The sequence below is a fragment of the Lissotriton vulgaris genome, chromosome 2_1 (assembly GCF_964263255.1).
Source record: "Lissotriton vulgaris chromosome 2_1, aLisVul1.2, whole genome shotgun sequence".
NCBI classification, from domain to species: domain Eukaryota; kingdom Metazoa; phylum Chordata; class Amphibia; order Caudata; family Salamandridae; genus Lissotriton; species Lissotriton vulgaris.
The window spans coordinates 2,113,603,731-2,113,626,042 of record NC_141687.1 but is presented as its reverse complement, the minus strand read 5'-3'; the positions used below and the strand labels follow the sequence as shown (position 1 = coordinate 2,113,626,042).

The following is a 22,312-nucleotide window of genomic DNA, read 5'->3' as shown; positions in this document are numbered from 1 at the left end:
AGGGATCCCAGAACCCCCTATGCATGCTTTTAGGAAAGGGAAAAGCGTCAGGGACTATGTTGTCCAATCCCTACTACATAGCAGACCGAGCAACTCACAAACAACTCTGTGGAACACCCCACCAGTGGTCGGCCATTACAAATGTGGTGGGTGCAAGGCCTGCCCTTTGACTCTGGAAATCAAGCAGTTTACACACAACAACTACACCCACACCTTACGCCACCAAACGAACTGCAACTCGACGGGTGTCATATATGCCATCAAATGCCCGTGTGATTTCCTGTATGTGGGCCAGACCATACAAAAAGTTAAAGCTCGAATTTTGCAGCATGTAAGCAGAATACGCTGCAAAGTACAAGGCGCTCCTTTGGTGGAACATTTTCTGACCTTCGGTCACCCACCTGAAAGTCTCCGGTGGTGGATCTTAGAAAAAGTAGCGGTAAACATCAGGGGTGGGAACTTTGCCAGTACCCTTAGTCTCCGAGAGTGCAAATGGATGCACATATTTGACACAGTGAATCGGGGTCTGAATGAGTACGAAGAAACAACAAGACAAATGTCCACCCTGTACAATGGCTGAATGCTCAACTTGTTGTTTACGCTCGTACTTTAGTTGGAAAATATATGGAACTTTGTTATCCGGATGCATATTTTATATGTACTTTGTAAACATGTACTGTATAAGGCATATAATGTGTATTATGTTCCGTTGCATGCGAATGCCTCCATGTTTACTATGTTTTCCGAACTTCTAAGACGCCTAGAGTCTGTCTTCTATTCCACACCACGTATGTTGCTAGGCAACAGCCCCTGCCATAGCGTGATATGTCAGTAGCGTGCACGTTGACGTCACGTCTAGTACTTAACCTGGCGCTGATCGAGTTTCTCTCAGCAGTCATCGACAGACAGAGCCCCATTGATAGGCCACGCAGTTCTACGGAGGAGGTATGTTATGACTAACCAACATCCCCTGATGTTACATGTAACCACTCCGACTCGGTAACTGTTGACCCACTTAGCTCATTATACATTCTTGTCCACAGACACAGCGTGTATATTGCTTCACAGAAAACCCAACTCATCATCTTTTCGCCGACTGAGCGAGGGTGAGTCCAATTAGCTAGCTTCACATTGTTCATTTTTGTCTTTGTCTAGTCTATGTTTTGTATTTGATAATCACTACGTAAGAAACACAGCACTGATGGCTTTATGTTTCTTATTTTTCCTCCTAGTACTCGAGAGCACGCTTGTTCGGCTCTCTTTTAACGAATTGTCCAGTTGGCATATAGGCACACCACTAACAGGGTGAGTGCTTCTGGAGTACTTATCATCAACCTTCATGTTGTTGGTTTTAAACAAACTGAGCCCCTACATTTGTGTTACAGGTGTCCTACTTAACTACTAGGGTTACATGAATCCAATGTAACTATGCTCTTTCCCTTCATCGTCCCGTCCTGATGAAGACCCGTCCATGAGGATACAATTTGCCCTGTTTATCCTTGGGTCGAAACGTCGACAGCTTTTCCCTACAGTGAGCCGGCATCTCTTATGCCCCTGCCCATCAACCCTTCCTTGAAGATCAAAAAACCATCTGAGCAAAGGGACCTTTGCTAAGACAATTACAAACTTCATTACGAACTAACGTTTGAGGGCTGGCTCTGTCTACATCTAAGCTAACAGATTTCTTGATTATCATACCAATCAATATCCCCTGACCGCTTGGTCCTTTCTATCCTTTGCACGAGCACTTGAATTTCACTCTAAAACACTTTTGTTTTCTCTCCGTAACCCCTTCTGTCTCGAATTGTAGATATTGTATATTTGTGTACTGCCATATGAGGAGATTTTTATTATGAATAAATAGTAGAGTTCTCTCCTCTACTTTTAATAACGATAATCTGGTTTGTGTGTATGTATATTGGACACCTGTGTTTTTGGGCTCTTATGTTTTTGCTTTTTCACTTTAGGAATCAATTTCCGGTATGAATAATAACTGAGCTAAAAATTGTTTGAAAATTTGTGTGTGGAATTCTATGTCTAGGACCACCATATCTGTAATACTTGATACCCAGGTCCTAGGACTCATTTCGGGTTACCCCGTATATAATAACGCCCTCTGATAACCCAGGCAGCCTGGCATGTCGGGGTTGGGTGGGGAGGGGGTTGATGTAGTGACCCCTCCCCGCCCTCTGATAGCTCTGCAGGTCTGGCCTGGTGTTTGTTTGCCTGCCAGGTGTGTGGCTCACATTACAGCCGCAGTGACTCGTCTCCCGCGGGCAGGCTGGGAGCCTGTCTCACACCCAAGGCCTATTCGGGGGGGAGGGGTGGGGTGGACGCTAATACCGACTGCCACATGTCCCTACCTATGCAGCACCAAGCCACCCCCATTCCGTCCCGGCTGCCGCCACTCCCAGTCCTACTGCCCCACCCCCACTACCTTGTTTCCCCTGTCCCAATCTTATCTTACTGCCCACCCCCAGTCCTTCCCCCTTACTGCCCTGTCCTCTCGCAGCCTGCCCTCTCGCAGCCTGTCCTCTCGCAGCCTGTCCTCTCGCAGCCTGTCCTCTCGCAGCCTGTCCTCTCCCAGCCTGCCCTCTCGCAGCCTGCCCTCTCCCAGCCTGCCCTCTCCCAGCCTGCCCTCTCCCAGCCTGTCCTCTCCCAGCCTGCCCTCTCCCAGCCTGTCCTCTCCCAGCCTGTCCTCTCCCAGCCTGCCCTCTCCCAGCCTGCCCTCTCCCAGCCTGCCCTCTCCCAGCCTGCCCTCTCACAGCCTGCCCTCTCGCAGCCTGCCCTCTCACAGCCTGTCCTCTCGCAGCCTGTCCTCTCGCAGCCTGTCCTCTCGCAGCCTGTCCTCTTGCAGCCTGTCCTCTTGCAGCCTGCCCACTCCCAGCCTGCCCTCTCCCAGCCTGTCCCCTCCCTGCCCTTTCCCAGCCTGTCCTCTTCCAGCCTGTCCACTTCCAGCCTGCCCTCTCCCAGCCTGTCCCCTCCATGACCTTTCCCAGCCTGTCCTCTCCCAGCTTGTCCACTTCCAGCCTGCCCTCTCCCAGCCTGTCCCCTCCCTGCCCTCTCCCAGCCTGCCCTCTCCCAGCCTGTCCCCTCCCTGCCCTCTCCCAGCCTGTCCTCTCCCTGCCTGTTGTCGTGTCCCGGCGGCAGCAGGCAGCAGGCAAGAGCGTGCACTGCGTCCCCGAAGTAACAGCCCTAAAGCAAGCAAGAAGTACGCCCCCCTCCCACCAATCCCTGTTAGGTAGTGGAAACTGTCCAAACTGGGGTGCAGACAGCCCCTCTCACCTTTCGGCCTGGTACTACTGCACCAGCCGCACTACTTCCCTACTGACCGTTCTCCACTTCAGCCCCGTCTAAATTACAATTCCTGCTTGTTACCCTTTTGCCTGCTTGTGCTTGTTTTCGTGACCCTGTTGCCTGCGCCTCCGTGTGCCCCTGTTGCCTGCTTGTGCCTCCGTGTGCCCCTGTTGCCTGCTTGCGCCTCCTTTTTCGTGCCCCTGTCGCCTGCTTGTGCCTCAGTTTTCGTGCCCCTGTCGCCTGCTTGTGCCTCAGTTTTCATGCCCCTGTCGCCTGCTTGTGCCTCCGTGTGCCCCTGTTGCCTGCTTGTGCCTCCGTGTGCCTCTGTTGCCTGCTTGTGCCTCCGTTTTCGTGCCCCTGTTGCCTGCTTGTGCCTCCGTGTGCCCCTGCTGCCTGCTTGTGCCTCCGTGTGCTCCTGTTGCCTGCTTGTGCCTCTGTGTGCCCCTGTTGCCTGCTTGTGCCTCCGTGCGCCCCTGTTGCCTGCTTGTGCCTCAGTGTGCCCCTGTTGCCTGCTTGTGCCTCCGTGTGCCCCTGTTGCCTGCTTGTGCCTCAGTGTGCCCCAGTTGCCTGCTTGTGCCTCAGTGTGCCCCTGTTGCCTGCTTGTGCCTCAGTGTGCCCCTGTTGCCTGCTTGTGCCTCCGTGTGCCCCTGTTGCCTGCTTGTGCTGTGTGGGTGTGTGTGGAAGGCTCTGTGTGGGTGTGTGGAGGGCTCTGTGTGGCTGTGTGTGCGGGGGGCTTTGTGTGGCTGTGTGTGTGGGGGGCTCTGTGTGGCTGTGTGTGTGGGAGGGCTCTGTGTGGCTGTGTGTGTGGGGGGCTCTGTGTGGCTGTGTGTGTGGGGGGCTCTGCGTGGGGGGGCTCTGTGTGTTTGTGTGTGTCATTTGCAAGAGATACAGCTAGTGGCATTGTAAATGACAATGCCATTTATTTATGTTAAAAAAAAACATAAATAAAAATAATGTCAAGAGCAATGCCGATAGCTCTAACTTTAACAAAGGCAAAACCATTGCATTGTAAATGCTTGTTATAGTGCTTCTTACCTGACTGCGATGACTGCCACTGGGAGGAAGAAGACTTCAACCTCTCGGAGCGACGCTCGGACCTTCCTCTCAACCGGGATCGACAAAGTGGCCTCCGTGGCACCGTACGCGGGACTGCGATTAGCTTTAGGGACCGCTCCCTCCAAGCTTTTGGCTCCATGGCCCAGCAATCAGAGCAAGACTTTGTGTCGTAGTTGTGCTCCATGCACCAAAGACACACCAGGTGGAGGTCCATGACCAGCATGCGCGGTGACAGGTGCTGCACATTTTGAACACTGAGGTATTCTTGAACATACCTACACACCAAAAGGACTCAACAAAAAGTCAAAAAAAAGTCTGTCAAAAATTGACACCCCCTGGCACTTTTTGACAGTCTTTTTTTTTTTACTTCGCCAGATCGGAGTTAGCTGGCGCGGAGAGAAAAGAACTGATGTCAGCGAGCCAACAGCAATGCCTTGCTTGGCTAGCTGCAACCTGAGAGAAAAGTTGCAGCCACCATTTTGTTCATTGGGACTCGGTCCCCAGCACGGAAAATAAAGTAAAAAAGTGATAGAAGGGGTCATGGTAGAGGTACTCTGACCCCATGAGACTCTGGGAGGGACTCCTCATCAGCAAGAAATTGTCCAAAACCCTTTTTTTTTTAATACCAAGCGAGGATCTGTGGATCCTCCTCTGTTCCTCTTGGATTCGGGTGGATCCACACACCTATTAACACCCCAATGTAGCCACTCGGAGGCCCTCAAACCCACTCATACACCCACTCACAGAGCTTTTACCCACCCACAAAACCACTAGCACATCCATACAGTCACTCACAGGCCCTCAAAACCGCTTACACACCCACACAGCCACTCACAAACCTACTCACACAGCCACTGACACAGCCACTCACAGACCCACCACACACTCTTCCACATCCACTCGTCCCAAGGTAACTAGAACTCACACCCTTGCCATGCACGTATTTTACCACCCATGACATCTTCTATGAGATCATTGATATAGTCACTGCAACATTTGGGATCGGCTGCCACTGCATCATGCTTGTCTTTGGCCTTGTACAGCACTCCGCTTCCTTTTAGCTAGGTTTGACTAGAGAAATATTAAATACATACATAGTCATACACCCGAGGCTATTGTGACTTTTGATTTTAAGTTTAATGCAGTTTTCCAATATAGCTGACAGACATTTTTTACAAGCAGCAAATTAAATAACAAAACACGGTAGGGAAGCTCAAAAAGAAAAAAGCTATTGGTCTGGTACTAGTATAAAGCTGCAGGGCACTCAGGAAGAAAACTTTTTCTTTTCCTTTTTTTTAAAAAAAAAAGGACATTTTAAGAAAAAGCAAGGAGGGGTGAGGGAACTACAGATGAATGGGAGGTAGAAAAGAGTAGTGGAGGGGGTGACAACGGTGTATGTATAATGCTGCGCAAAATGAACAAAGCGAGCAGCCCGGTAGTAGTGTGAAGCTGTGGAGCTCTCACATAATAAATTATTGTATATATATATATATATATATATATATATATATATATATATATATATATATATATATATATATATATATATATATATATATATATATATATATATATATATATATATATTAAAGAAAAAACAATGAAGAAGCAGGGAGTGACGAGGGAGCAATGGATAAGCAGGGGTTGGTAATTATACTACCAAGTAGTAGGTTTGATAAATCGAGTTTAAAAAAGCGAACACAGTCCTTGCCCTTCAACAATCCTTTTCATGTAGACTATTAAGCTTGAAGCACTGCTCAGCAAAACATAAGGAGAATTTTGTTCCAAAGATTGTAATCCCGAGGGTCTCCTTAGCAGGAAAATATATGATATAGTTCGAACATAATTCACACTCTGGGGTGAGAGAGTGCCTGAACAAAGGTCTGCGCCTTCTCTTCAACAGCAAACTTGAGGTAAACACTTGTCAAAAAATGGTATCTGGTGCAGGGTAGTTTTATTAAAATTAATACACGATTATTTCATTTAAAGAACTTGCAGTGGGCCTTGTAGATCGAAAAAGGCAGCATTACACATAACGTTTGCAGTGGGGATAATTTCCAGTCCGGAATAAGGGTTGCCTAGCAATCCTTGCCATACGTTCAATAAGGCAAGTAACCTGTTATCAAGGAACCAAGCCAATACAAACAAGCTGATAGCCTCCTCATCAAAGTGGCAGAAAGGATGCTCTCCTGTTGTCTGCTCACTTCCGAGCATCACTGATTCATCTTGTGGTGACTGCCAAGAGGATCTCACTCTGGAATAAGAGCCGGGGGAGGCAGGGTGACCTAGAATTTGCAATTAGGATTGTTGCCATACGAACGAGGGTTTCTGTAGCAACAGTGGTCCATGTGTGCAGCAGAGGGTAGTTCGACAGCCAATCAGGCCTGTCTCGTGTTTATCCGAAAACATATTATTATTGAACCTGAGGGATGCTGTCACTGGACTCCTCCTCAAACCCACCGCCCCAAAAACACTGCAGAAACAATATTAGGTGAAAATGCACATTTTATTTTTCACAAGTTTCCTCAACTGCGACAAACCTGGCGGTACATCAGAAGGAAACGAGCAGGTGTTTATAAAGAACGGTAAAAGTGTGTGCTATGAAAGAACACATTTGTTAATCTGAAACATGCAGCCAAGCTTGCAAAGCTGCACGAAGGATGAAAAGCTGCTGGAAGAATGCACAGCTGAGGAAAATTGTGATGATCAACAGCGCAATCATATTCCTGCATACCAACAGGTAATAATCGAGATGCTTTAGTCAATACTTCTGCTTCCAAGTAAAGGGGCGGTGTTGGGAAGCCTGTGGTGCTAAACATACTGTGTTCATTATAAGATTCGCAATGTTGATTAGAGGTTTCACTCAGAATAACACGTGGGTGCGTGAGAGAGCCGAGCGTTAATGGAACTCGGAAATATCTCTTAATCGCCTGTCCCAGCTGACATCAAGTGAATAAATAGGTTCCCAGTAGCAGGAGGAGCACGGAAGCGCGTCCCCGCTTCCCTCCCCCTCTCCACGCAGCCTTTTCGCCCCCGCCCTGTGAGCACCTCACGCCTCCTCGAACTCCACCAGGACTCCGTCGCAGTCTTTGGGGTGCAAAAAAACCACAGGTTTCCCATGCGCGCCTATTTTGGGCTCCTCGCTCAGGATGCGGATGTTTCTTTCCTTCAGAGCTGCGATTGCTGCTTTTATATCATCAACCTAAAATAAAGGACGACAGAAGGGCACGTGCGTTATTAACCTCCCAGACAAAACTCTTCCATCATTGATATAATCCTGCGAAAGTGTCCGCATAGCAACAGAAGCGGGAATTTACAATTCGAAAAGTTACATCACCTGTTTACAACAGCTGTTACAAAACCATTTTATGTGTGGCCTAGAGGCAGTTTTAGAGGTCTCACAGCCTTATGTGTTCCCTGAAAAATCATAATACACTCGCATACCGTGGCTTTCAGGCAGCCAGAGGTCTAAGTGTGATTACACGTTTGCTTCTGCCCACCACAGCAGGCAGCTCTCTCCATGCCCTGGCTGCTCGGTGAGTGAGGGCATCCGGACTGGGCGCTTGTCCATAGCCACCTGGAGGAGAGTTCAGTACTAGGGCTCGTATGGAGAAGCTGCTGGGCACTCCTTTATCTTTATATTTTTTGTTAGTATGTCTGTTAGTCTTATTACATGGTGGCAAAAAGAACATAAGCATACGAAGTGCTTGTCAAGGTCCGTCCTATTACCACTGTAATGTTTTTTTTTACTTCCTTGCACGCACTTTTGGAGAAAAGTCATCATTACAGAAGCAACTCATTATTTTTGCACTCGGTGTTGCCTCCGACAATAACATTGCACTTTATATCGGCAGAGTCACTGTATTGAATGTTGCACTGGGACACACATCTTCCTATGGAGCATGCCAAGGTAACTACAATGAATGTGATGTTCATGTGATCAGTAAGAATGCTATCTATGCAGGTATACTTACTGGGCATGCCATGCTGGGAATCTTGTACTTCCAGGTGAATGTGTCAGTTGCAGGATGCTTTGTGATACATTTGGAGCTTCTCCTGGGCAGGAATGTATGTCAGACTCCACTGCATCAGGGGGGCTTACTGATTTGTACAAGACCAAGTGTATACAGGGTGCCTACTTGGAGCAATCGACGAGTAAGTCGTGCTCACGCTGTGCAAGTCTCTTTGAAGAAGCAAAATACATCTTTGTTTTAAGGACGTAAAACCCTCGCCCACTATGTATCCAAGTTGTGTTGTATTAGTATTTGGGAGGGATGTAGGTTGGGTCTTTAAATGTTCTCCCTTTGCCCTCTGAGTTTGTTGCATACAGATTTATCCTGGGGTGCCAGACAACAGTCACTAAAATGGTGTTTGTTGTGCTTTGTACCAGTGCTTACTTTGAGCCGGTGCATGCCAATGCTCAGCACCACCACTTAATCATCAACACTGACACTATAGTTTGATGAGCACACACAAATGCTTTGTAGGCACGGGGAGATTATGTGATTTGCCCTGAATTGCAAGCTGTTGAGCCGATGCAGAGGCTCGAACCTGGATCCCCAGCTCCGAAGTCAGCAGCTCTGGCCATTAGCCACATCTTCTACCCACTTCCTGGTTAGTAGTTGGCTCTGTTTTAGACGGTCTACTGCCATCTTCAACCTTTACATGGAGCTGCATGGTGCCCTACACTTCGATAACAGCACTGCGATTCACTGATACACTGATAATACACAACTCTTCTCGAAGGTCTCTTCTGCTTCAGACATTCAACACCTCAAACATTGGTTGTCCAGGGCCTAACTGAAGCTCAACCCAACCAAGACAAAATTCCTATTATTTGCTACAAACAATTAAGAAAACACATTACAAACCCGGCTCAATGACCGGATTCTTGGCAGCTTCAAAGCCCAACTTTCACTGAATACCAAATCACTTGGACACCAGCCTCACTCTCAAGGAACACGCTGCCAAAAAACAAAGTTGACCTGGCACCAGCTCTCTCTTCTGTGGAAATTCAAAGTATTTCTTCCATTAAATAGCAGTTAATCAACAGGGAGGGATGAGGAATTTGAGTGTCCGTTTCTTTCCCCAAGATAATGTATACTTTTAATCAACAGAATTGGACACTTGTAACACTGCTCGACCTTTGGTTCAGTGTAGATAAGGAAACCCTCAAAAAAATCAATGTTAGATGGAATGCGGTATATATGTTTCATCCGCCCCACATTGAAATTGAGGCAGTTATCATAGGGTATTCCTATTTGTGCGAACTGCCAGCCTCATCCAGAGGCACCTCCAGTCTCGAGTGCAGTGTCCAGAGACAAAAAAAGGATTTCCCCACAGAGAAGGGAGAAAAAAAAAAAAAAAAAAAAAAGAAAGGCAATAAAGAATTTTAAAAAATGAGAAAAAATGCCTTATAGTTTTATTTCAGGGCAAGTTTCCATTGGTTAAAATGGTTGGTATACTATCTGGAGGCCAAGTTACTGGGCCACGTAGTATTGTAAAAGAAAAGTTGTCGACATGTTTCAGCTCCCTGGGCCAGAATGTCTATGGAGCTTTCGTCAGGACTTACAAACAAAAAGTAGACATAGAATTGATACATAAAATTGTACTCACACTACTTGTGCGGTAATCCATTTCTCATAATGAATTTATTATGAAAAGTACGCTCTTCAAAGTACGCTGCAGAGTCAGCACAAGGCTAGAGTGTAGCCTCCATGCGGCTCTGCGCTTTCAATTAGCGGTCCCCGTTGGAAATTGTGTACTCTTACACAGCAGATTGTGAAGAAAGTACTTTCCATAATAAATTCATTATGAGAAATGGATTACCGCACAAGTAGTGCGAGTACAATTTTATGTATCAATTCTATGTCTACTTTTTGTTTGTAAGTCCTGACGAAAGCTCCATAGACATTCTGGCCCAGGGAGCTGAAACATGTTGACAACTTTTCTTTTACAATACTACGTGGCCCAGTAACTTGGCCTCCAGATAGTATACCAACCATTTTAACCAATGGAAACTTGCCCCGAAATAAAACTATAAGGCATTTTTTCTCATTTTTTAAAATTCTTTATTGCCTTTTTTCTCCCTTCTCTGTGGGGAAATCCTTTTTTTGTCTCTGGACACTGCACTAGAGACTGGAGGTGCCTCTGGATGAGGCTGGCAGTTCGCACAAATAGGAATACCCTATGATAACTGCCTCAATTTCAATGTGGGGCGGATGAAACATATATACCGCATTCCATCTAACATTGATTTTTTTGAGGGTTTCCTTATCTACACTGAACCAAAGGTCGAGCAGTGTTACAAGTGTCCAATTCTGTTGATTAAAAGTTCCATAAAATAGCTTCAGAACTGCTGTCCAAGCCCTTGTATTCTTACATCTTGACAGTAGTAACGCCCTGCTACATGGCCTCCAAGACTCACAGGAGCACCCCTTCAGAGCATCATACTGGGCTGCAGCACGTCTCCTCTAGGGCCTGAAGAAATATGATCACATCACCCCATCCTGATGGAACTCTACTGGCTCCCTTTGCAGCACATACACCCTCACTTATCTTGCATATAAGCTCACTCTTCTGGTTCACGATATACCCGCTGCCAGGACTCCATTAAGCTTCAGACTAAAAAGTGTAAAAAATAGAAAACAAACCGACAGGCCCTTTTCATCTACACACACAGGATCTTTACCAAGATCCCCACTATCGATCAATACTTCCGCAACGCTGCTACAATTTACAAACTATATGAAAACTCACCTTTTAAAGACCACTATAATACAATGAATTAACCCTACAAAACTCACCTACTTCTCCTATTACTTATTGACTGTACTGCAGTACAGAGGAAAAGGGGGGAGATAACCCGGGCAAATGCGGCCATCTTTAACTTTGCCAGGAAAATGGGCAAACGTCCAATTGCTGCACTGTTAAAGATCTACCAGGCTAAGAGTGTGGCGATAGGCTGTTATGGAAGTGAACTCTGGGGATACGTGGCAGCTAATGACCTGGTGGTGGCAGAAAATAACTTTTTGAAACAGCTGTTGGGGGTCCCGAGGGGAACTTCCAACATAATAGTGGTCAAAGAATCTGGTTCTCCCTTTCTAAGTGATACCATAGCACTACGACCACTAATTTGCTGGTTAAAACGCTGGCTAATTAAAGACCTGCACTTAAATCACCTACTCCTGTGAGAAGCCTTATCCTGGGAAAATATGCTTAAAATCCTGTGGCTAAAGTATTTGAAAGACTGTTTTTTTTTGGTATGGGGCGTCCAGAGCTCTTTTTAAGGCCAGATTCTATTAGGGCTGTTGACATAGTTTGTGAGGAAAACTTTTTCCCTCTCACAACACTTGTCTCGTGAAGAGGTGGAATTAAATAAATGTAGTGTCCGGAAATATGTCAAACTACACCACATATGGAACCTTATTTATCCTGGCTGATGTCTGGCTTTGATTGTTATTTGTTAATTAGGTTCCGACTGGACCTCTTCCATCTATTGTTAGCCGTCCCAAAGGGCTGCCACCAAGGCCAAGTGCTACCGCCCTGCGGCTGCGACAATGAGTCTCTGCAGGATTTGTTGCACTTTTTATTTATTTGTTCTTTTTATGATTTACCTCGGAGGTTTTATCTAAAGCCCATCCTTAAAAAACTGAACTTTACACCCAGGTTAGACCTGCACTCTGTTATCTGCAACTGCTAAATCACGAAAGCACTTTATTTGTAATTGCCTTTTTAAAACAGCCCTAAAATTTAGAAATAGCATGGAGGGCTAGTTGCTAAGTACTGCTGTTATTACTTTTCTCGCCTAACTGTGATTGTTATTTTTAAACATGTGTTCTTAGTTTTTTCATGTTTTATTGTGTATTTTATCAAATGTGCTTTTATGGTTGTTTCTGTTTGAATAACCGAATAAAGTTTTTGACTCGACTTGACTGTATGCTTGTCTTCGACCAGATCATGTACAGCGCTTCAGTGCCTTTTGGCTAGGTTTGCGCTATAGATATACCAGACACATACATGCAAATTTGTACACAGAAAAGTTAGGAAGGCTCAGTCTATCACTTGTGCGGTTATGTCGCAGTTCCCCCACCTTTTGTGGGCAATAAGCAACATTTAAATATCAGTGAAAATGGAAACCATCTTGTAAACTCCATACAACATATCAGCATACAGGACCTGGCAAACAACCACTTAACATGGTGGAAGAAGAGGGATCGTTGTGAATTTTCATTCCAGGAATGTTTGAAATGTGCAATCAAGGAGCCTATCAGGACAGTAATAAATAAAAACTTGGTGGGATTCAAAAACGACTTTGGAGTAGGGTCTGGTGGGTTTTACAATTAGATTTTGGGGAATTTATTAGAAAATTATATATTTTATATATTTCAAAACAAAAACTCACTGACATTTGTCAGTATCTAGTTGAGCTTAGAAACCACTTTACAGGAGTGCTTGGGTGATTTCCCCCAGAAGTAGATTATTGTAAAGTTTTACATATATTAGCCAGTTCCATTGGCGAAATCTTTAAAATATTTGCACACCACAATACTGGGGATTCGGGAACTGTTACCTCTTCAAAGCATTTCAACATTTGTATTGGCAATAAAATAAATATTAAGTACTTTCAGAGAATTACGCTTCTGAGGCACACACGATTCACATCATCAGACAGATTCTAATATATTACAATTCAATGAATACAGAGACATTTTTTTGTCTTGACTTTATGGGTTTACTTACTGGCTTTTTCTTTTTGCCAAAAAGATTTTTTTTAGCCAACATGTGTTTTGTCATCTCGGGGAAGTATCCCTATGACTTAATCAAGGCTATTAGGTTCGGTTTAATGCTGGGGTTCGTCCTCCTTCTCGGCGTATTAGTCCAAGACGAAATAATCAATTATTGTGCCTGTTGTGGACAATGGTGTCAAATGGTGAAATCCTTCAACCATAATAAAACAAATTATCTTATGCTCGGGTGTTCTTCCTAATATATTTTGGGGGAGGATTCCTAGGAACGTGTGTGATACCTTCAGTTTCAGGAAAACAATAGCATCTCTCTATTCCTGTGCTAAGTGCTAAGAGAGCCCATGGAGGTGTAGTTCCTTAAGAGGGAAGCCTTCTGTTAGTGGTCTGGCTAAATCGGCTCCAGACTTGTTTCAGAAAGTAACATTTATCACAAATTTGTAGAAATTGCACAGCATTTGCATGATCTCCCTCAAATAATTATTGAGTAGAATGCAGAAGTACTACAGCATTTAACAATAATTGCAATTTATTTCCAGTATAATTTGAATCAGAATTGGGGGCAGAGCTTGCCTGTGCGCAAGATGGCCGCGTCTTGATCGCACTCTGCAAACCATAATTAATATCCTGAAGGAATCCTTAACCCAGAGCAACAATTGACTTGAACAGAGGCCTGAGGTGTGAAGCCCAGCCGAAATGTGATCGATCAACACCCTTTACATTGCAAACAGACGCCCGGAGGACCTAGGCACTGCGACCTGCAGCGGAATTGGTGGAACAGAGTAACGGCTGGTGATGCCAGCGGCGCAGGACAGACTTCCAGGCTACTGGTGATAAAGGCGGCCCTCGTCGACTGCCCGGCCTGCCTGGACTGCTGCCGCCCGCATTAGCTGCATTTCTGTGGGAGCTGCGTAGAGCGGCCTTGCGGTGCGTTGCCGGTGGACCTACGAGGCTGTGGCTAGCCCACGCTACGCAGCTGCTGTCTGGTGGCCAGGGAAACGCTGGTCGGACTTGTTCGACTGCCTGTGGGCGCAGAGGTCGTCACTCAAATGCCCCTGTAGAGCATTTCCATGCGGCGGGTCGAGAACACTGCAGATCCTGGGGGCACCGTAAGGACCTGAACACAGTCAAGGTAAGAGGGGACAGGCTCACGGCTGGGCTTCCTCCCCGACCTGCTGCCGTCCCGCCCTCCATGTAGAACTGTGACAGTGATAGCGTGCAGCCAGATGAGAGCATAGAACTTCCCTGCACTTGATTACGGCCTTCTGGAATCAGGGGATGTGCTCTCTGGGCTTGCCTTCCCTCATTAGGGTGACCAACTGGCATGGGTGCAAAATCAGAACAGTGAGTCTAAAAATTCAGGACAAAGGGTCAAAATTCAGGACAAAAATTCAGGACAGAAGGTCAGAATTCAGGACAAAAATTTGGGACAAAAGGTACATTTTACTGACACATCAGAGGAGGTCGCGCAATCCGTATCCATATCCATCCATATGAGAGTTGTGGCATTGATCGGCTCGGCCGTGGAGGAGACGAACGGCACGACAGCAACTGCAGCGGAGGCTGGTTTGGAGGATTTTGGTGACCGAGGCATCTTTTCTCATAAACCAAGTAAGGTCTTTGAATTATTCAAGGAGGGGTCAAAGACAGAGTGCGATTTAAACAAAGACTTACAAGTAAGAGTAACAAGGAGTAAAACAAAAAACAGAGGGAAGGAGATTGGGCTAGAGGAGAACGGACCACAGTTCCCAGAGTGCACCTTGGGGGAGATTCAAAGGAAAGTCCAGGTACAAAGAAAAAAATCAGAATTAGCGAAAGACAGACATATTACTCAAAAACAGCTTAAAAGTAAAAATAAGAGTAAAAAATTAAAAGCTCCAGGTGACATAATTCAATCTCTGCGCTCATATTTTAGAGCTCTGCCACAAGTATTGCAGATCACACAGGATATGGCCGCAGCTATGGAAAACAAAAATTTACAGCAGGGCAAACAGGATAAGCTAACAGCTTTGTGGTTATACTAAATAAGTAGCAGGACACACCTCCCGCCACAAGTTCTAGAATTGCGAACTTTGGAGCTGGGGAGCTACGTTCGAATCTCAGCATCAGCTCAACATCCTGTGATTCCAGGCAAATCACTTTGTCTCCCTGTGCCTACCACAAATGAATGTGTTCTTCTGTAATGTAAATTGTGCTCATGCCATGTTGTCGAGTCTGCGCTATATAATATTGCAAGGAAAAATAAAGTAGGGAAACTCGAGTTCACACACTACTGAACGCTCACTCTTAAGTGCATCAGCAGTGCACTGTGAATCGGAGCGTTTCACAGGCCTGTGACAGGTAAGAAATGTTATCAAAACGAAATCCTACAAAACAATATACTACTGGCTGGCAGCAATTTATACCCGGACAACGTTGGGACGGGCTGCTAGTATTACATAAGTAAATAGAGAACCAACACAAGTACAAGTCAAAATAAGGTTGTATTAGATTGAGAGAACCTTGCACTGCATCTGTTGTGTGCCGGAGTGAAACTTTAATACCTGCGTTTGTATATTGGATGCACCTGGGTAACATTATTCAAAATGAAACCTCACCCCCCAGAGCTTGGCCCCTGGTGAGGTGACAGGAGGCCATAAACAAAAACACTTTGCCATGCTCTGGGCTCCGCAGGAGCAGTTGCGGCTGGTTACATTTGAAAGTGGTGGGCGTAAAAATTTGTGATGAGTGCCCTGTGGCGAGAGCAGCGAGTGAGCCTGAACGTCATTAGGAGAGGTGGTGGTGGTGGTGGTGGGGTGAGGGAAAGGGTGGGGGGGGAGGGGGTTCTTCCCTGAGAAAAGTTTGCAAAAAGAATGGGCAAATGGTGCCTTTCCAAGAATATTTGAGAAAGCAAGAAGGTTAATAAAGCAATTGCGAAAGTGTAGGTATTACATCAATAAGGAGATTTGGCGTAGGGATCCACTATTTAGTATAACCACATAGCTGTTCGCTTGTCTGACATGGCTGCCCATCTCTCTGTGCCCTGGCTCCTCTCGAGCCCCAGCTTCTATCTTCCCTCCGGCCAGGCCCTACTGTTTTTGTGCTCTCCCATATCTCCACCTAGTTCCTAGACAGTCAACCCCTTGTGCTGCCTGTATTCCCCCGGTTCCAATATAGTGTTTGTGTGCTAGAAGTCTCCTGTGCTAATGTTTGGCACCTTTACATTGCTCGTATACTCCCCTTCCACCTGATGCTCTTTCAGGACCATCAGCCTCCTGTGCCTACACACAGGAATGCATCCACCGATCCTGGCCATGCGCCCACCATTCACCGTCTCTCCAGGTCATATCCACCACCAACATCCATGCATTCACCTGTCCACCCACACCAAGTCTGCATGTATCAGTCCAACAATACAACTGCTTCAATCTCCCCACAACACTGTAGACACCCACAGCTTTGAACTGCCTACTCACCCTTCTTTACACAGCCATCAATCCACACATTCATCCAGCTTTCATATAAATATGACTAAATGGGCACCTATATGTGTTATTTGACTAAATGCATATCTAAACACATTTCTCTGTGTGTTTCTGAGTGTATATGTGCATCTTGGTATTGTCTAGTGCATATGGGGAGCTTAGATGTGTTTTTTCTGGTCATGCAGTATACAACCATGTTACTGAAGAACATTCAACACATAAACCTAAACAAGCCGTACCTATTGGCTTTGCCAGTGTTTATTGGTAGTGTGCCATAAGCAGTAACTCCCCCCCCCTCTTGTGATGTGTGGTGTTTGTAACAAAGCAACCAAACAACAATGCTGTTAAAAATAAAAAGAATTAAAGGAATACATTCATTTTAATAAAATGGGGAAGGAATGGTAAGTGACAACAATCACAGGGATAATGCTAAAATACACCTACCTACACAACAAGCAAACATGTTGCAGGTTACCAGTATGTTTTCCAGTAGATTCATGAGAAGAGTTGGATATTGCTCCCTGCTGTTGGCATGGGAATTATTCCAAGTAGCACACACACTGGTTTAAGATGTCTCTTGTTCTGGCAGAGTGCCAACCTTACATCCGAGGAAATCTCCCTGAAGTCATTGTTAGCAAAATCCAACATGGCCCAAGTCATCATTATCAAGACAGAGCTCTTCACAAGGTTGCCCTCTCCCAAGTACAAAGGAATTCTAGTGCCTTCTAGAACTGATCCCAACAGGGCATACCACAGACAAAAAGCATGTGCAATGCAATAGCTTTCGCATTTACGCGAATTTGAACTATTCACATTGTAAATAACAATGCCTTTTCTTTTTGTTTTCATTTTAAAACATAATTGTAAGGAATTGTCATTTACAATGCCAATAGCTTAAACTTGCGTAAATGCGAGACCTATTGCATTGCAAATGCTTGTTAGTCATACCTCTGCTCTTTTAGTCGTCCACTGAGTAGAAGTTCCACTACACTCTAACAATGCTGAGCGAGTAGGAGGCACAGCATAAACTGGAGTATATAAAGCTTCACTTGCCCCTGATTAACTGGAGCCATTAATGGAACCCCTTAGCCTTAAAGATGAAAGTGGCATTGCAGTGGCAGCTGGTAACACTCACAGGGCAATGCTGCTGCACACACGATCGATCGTGAGAAGAGCAGTGAGTGAAAGAGGAGGCCCAGCAAATGCTGTCACTGGCCCATTACCACTCTGTATGTGATAATTAGGCCAACATACAGAATGATAATGGGCCTGATAGCAATCTGTGCCAGGTTGGGGAGGGGCTGCTACAGGCCACTGATCACAGCAGGAGCGCAAACTGGCCCCTGCTGTGACATTTACAGGACTCTCAGACTGCTTGCAGGGGGCAGCTGAAATTACGGACAAAAGGCGTCCGTGAAAGAATCCTTCATGGACAACGGACAAGAGGCCCAAATTACGGGCAGTCCGTGAAATTTACAGACGGTTGTTCACCCTACCCCTCATGAGTATTTTAGCGCTACAACACCTGAATCGGCCTGACTCTGCAAGCTGCCAACCAGAAGTGTGCGGTGGGACTGGCCATACAGCCACACCTGCTGAGGCCCAAGTCTTCTGCTGCGCAGACTGCAAACAGCCGGGGTAGAGTCCCCTAAAATCCTTGGTGGAGTGTGAGGGGCGACAGGTTACAGGCCGCATACACATAAACACAGTTTGAAGTAGCGACCTTGCGGATGACTAGTCCTGCAACCTATCTCCGACACTGAGCCTAGAACAGTATCCATATCTGGCCGGCAGAGGTGCCATAAGCTTGCATCACGGACACACAGGGGCCACACTAGTTCGGACCACCACTATATCCTCACGGGTAGGTTGGTCACTCACCAGTGTTTAGTGGTGGGTACGTGCAATTAGGCCTTATCACAGGAATTGTTTTGACGGCAAGTGCCTGCTACTAACTCTTCAGCTGCAATTGGGGGCATTGCGCGTACGACTCGGGGATTAAAGGCTTGAACTCAGCAATTCATATTACAAACTACCCCTGTGTTCCAGCTGCAGGGCGGGCTGATCTCCCCGGCCGCCCATAAAGCTATACTAAAGACAAATTACGTAAATGTTTTCCTCTGGAAGTTAAAATAAACTGTTAACTGACACTACCAAGCACACAGCTATCTGATTAAAATTTACAGTCTATCACACGTACCTACAATATGGGGTTCAATGTTTGGTGTTCTTTTCTACCTCGTTTGTTGTGGATTGCGGACACTATTGGATAGTTTACCTTGCAAATTTGTGGAGGGCTTGCCGCCACCAGTTTGCAACAACATGGTAGCAGTGAGTTTTTAGCAGACACAGACGACGGATACATTCTCATGGCATGAATGTCATATGTTTATGTCAACGAGACATTAGTACAATTACATGTAATGTTTATTTAAGCTAAAAGTACCAATATAAGTTCTAAAAACCAAACCTATGAAAGAGATTACAAAGGCATTTTGTGGTAGCGAAGCCTACAAGTCGTAAAATCACAGGGTTTGTGACTGAAAAATAGATTTTTGCTATGTACTAGCCTCATTTTTGTAAGTTGGAAAAGCAGTGTGCTGACAATTTTAGTCTGTTATCGTAATACCTTTTCAAATAGGGTTTTTGAGGGAAGTTTTATGAGTTTTCTATAAGTATCCATTAACAAAAGAAAAACTCTATCGATTTATATAGTCAGAAGAAAAGAGAGAACATAAAAAACACCCCTTATTCCAAACCACTGCTATGTATATGCTGCATACACGGAGGCAAATAATTAAAAGTCAACCATCAAGAGCTCAAAAATTCATATCTCGTTGCAGATAAATAGTCACGAACTGTACATTCTTTAGCAGATTCTGGACGCTGGTTGTAAATAAAGCCAGCATTTACACCGTTTGTCATACTCCTGGAATGCTCTTCTCATAGCTCTTTTGCAGAAGAACCCACCAACCAATCCAATCGAATAAAATTCCATTGTAGACAGTCTTTAGTTTTGCTGAATGGGAGGTGGGAACAAACTCTGGCTGAAGAACTTAACTCGCAGTAGGCTCAGTGCGGCTTCCACCTAGCTCCTATGAAAAGAGCGGTACACAGACTCTGATTTAAGGTCAGGCTTGTTGTTTCTGGGGCATAAGCCTGTGTGCAAGAAAGATCAAGCCTGATCTTGCCTGATCAAACCTTTGCTCCCATTACACACAGTGCAATCTGAACACAAGGTTTGGCCAGAATGTTTTCAACCCAGCCCATAAGACCACAGGAGCTGCAGCTTAAATGGCTTCTGCCAGAAGCAGCAGGATTGGACCCAAGATGTGACATCCAACAACATCCTACACCAGTGGTTTTTCTTTAAACATACTTTATTGATTTTACAAAGTGCTGCATATAGTGTGGGCGTGAAAATGGTAAGTAAATAGGCAGACCTAAAAGTATTGAAATAGAAGAGATTTCTCAATTTAGATACGATACAGTCTAGCGATAGATGGCTGCCTATGCTAGACATTAGTATTGTAAAGTCCACGAGCGACTGAGGACTTATCGGAGACTAATTGTCAATCAATGACCATATGCAACATTAAAGTTCGAAAAAACATTCCTAAGTAACCCTCTCCCACCCCACCCACCCGTCTGGCTCACCTCGTTATTTTATAGCATATCCGGTGCTCAATTTGGTTCTAGACTCTCCTCCACCGGGGGTTTCGTTCAGTAGGACGTGTTCATAACCGCCAGCTTGTGCAGTCGACCGTGGTGTGGGGCCGGGCACAGCTGTATGTCATGGAAAGGGGGACCCGTGCGTTGCGGAATAGGGGGTTCGACTGCTTTAAGCGTCTCAAGCTACAGACCCCATTCCATGATCGATATTTTCCTTAGGCCCCTATATTCTTCCCTCCTGATGGCTGCCCTTTCTGCACTGCCCCATCGGACTGCCTCCCCGTGCCATGAATGTAGTGTTGGGGGAAGGGCTGACTTCCACCTCATAGTGATGGAGTGCTTCGCTATGAATAGGGACGAATCAGCAAACTGGAGCTGTACTTTGTGTGACTTAGGGCGGCGATAAAGGCCCAATAGACTCCGCTCTGCTGTGTCCCAGCTAGGGATACCTATGATGTCTTCTATGGTGTGGGCAATCCCGGACCAGAATCACACAAGGCCAGGGCACGTCCACAACATGTGCATTATGTCTGCATCCTCTATCTGGCATCTTGGGCAGGACAATAGTAGCTCTTGATTTCCCTCAGTTTTTAGCTGTTGTGTTGTTACTCTGCATCTAGTTCTCTACCCCAAAGCGCCGGGATGCTCTTGGGAGTAGCCGTGGGCTATAGAAGAAAATAAATAACATAACATAACATAACATAACAACTGGGTAGTGGGGTACATGCGGCTGAGACGGAGTGGAGTGAGATAGGCCCTGTGGAAAATCATATATTGTATTAGCTTGAATTTGGCGTTAAGGGATACTCTTTTAGGGTATTCTAAAGGAGAGGCCCAGTCCTTGTTGGTCAAGTTCCTACTCAGGTCATGCTCCCATTTTTCTCTAAGTGCAGTAAGTGGGGCTCTGCATGTGCCCTGGTGCCCCTATAGAGCCATCTAATCAGGTGTCAGAGGTTCTTCACCATTTGGTGCACAGTGTTTCTTCACGTAACTAACCAGAGCTACATGCAATAGAAAGAGAGAGTGCGGTGCCCCTTGTGCTCGGGGGAAATTCTCATGGTCCAACAGCATCCCGTCCACAAGTAGTGCTCCCACTTTGTAGACACCCTTACACATCTAATTATGTATACTACGCAAGGTGACGAAGCCAGTGGGTGTAGGGATTTCCAATAGGTGGATGTTAGGGGCATAGGAGAGTGTTTTGTTCATGTATTGAAGCGCCTGCTTCCAGTAGGAAATCGCTGCACGCAGCAGTAGAGGTATTTCTGAGGGGATTCTACTCTGTGGCAACAATAAGGTGTGGAGAATGCAGCAAGATAGCAGCCGCGGTGCGTAGTCCAGTTGATGTAGTTTGCTCCCTGCTAGCCAACATGATAGCCATTGCAACTGGCTTGCATAGCAATAGGCTTTGAAGTCTGACACCCCTAGGCCTCCCCTGTCCGTCCTCAGCTGTATTTTGGCCAGCCCCAATCTTCTGCAGCCCCTCCCCCAACTGAGGTCTAAGAGCAGCGTGTCCAGTGTTTTAACAAGCATTTACAATGCAATGGTCTCAGCATTGTGAAAGTTAGAGCTATTGGCATTGCTCATGACATTTTTTATTTCTGTTTTTGTTTTTAAAACATATAAATAAATTTACAATGCCAATAGCTTAATCTCTCGCAAATACGAGACCTATTGCATTTGCACCCACACACAGAGCCACACACAAAGCCACCCACACACACATACAGAGCCACCCACACAGAGCCACCCAGAGCCATTCACATAGAGCCACCCACACACAGAGCCACCCACACACACACACAGAGCCACCCTCGCATAGACAGAGCCACCCTCACACAGAGTCACACACACACAGAGCCACACACACAGAGCCACACAGGGGCAAGAAAAACAAGTCACGCCACCAGCCCAACCCACTTTTTTTCCACAAGGAAACAAATCAGTTGATGCCTAGACCCAAATGTGGTTTTGGGAACAATTCACCCAATGGCTAGTAAGTTGGCAAATATCACAATCAAATCCATGTGTTGCCAAAACACAGGACAGATTATTGGTGAACAATGCCCTTCATAATTA

The 22,312-nt window shown here is 45.8% G+C and overlaps 1 protein-coding gene across 1 annotated transcript in view; it reads right to left on the bottom strand.

The window, feature by feature from the left end:
- Nucleotides 1-6,840: 6,840 nt before the first annotated feature.
- MCEE (methylmalonyl-CoA epimerase) overlaps nt 6,841-22,312 on the bottom strand; it is a 122,878-nt gene continuing 107,406 nt past the window's right edge. The window contains exon 3 of the mRNA XM_086958386.1: nt 6,841-7,555. Within this exon, the coding sequence (XP_086814512.1) occupies nt 7,403-7,555 (153 nt within the window). The 3' untranslated portion in view covers nt 6,841-7,402. The remainder of the gene's footprint in view (nt 7,556-22,312) is intronic.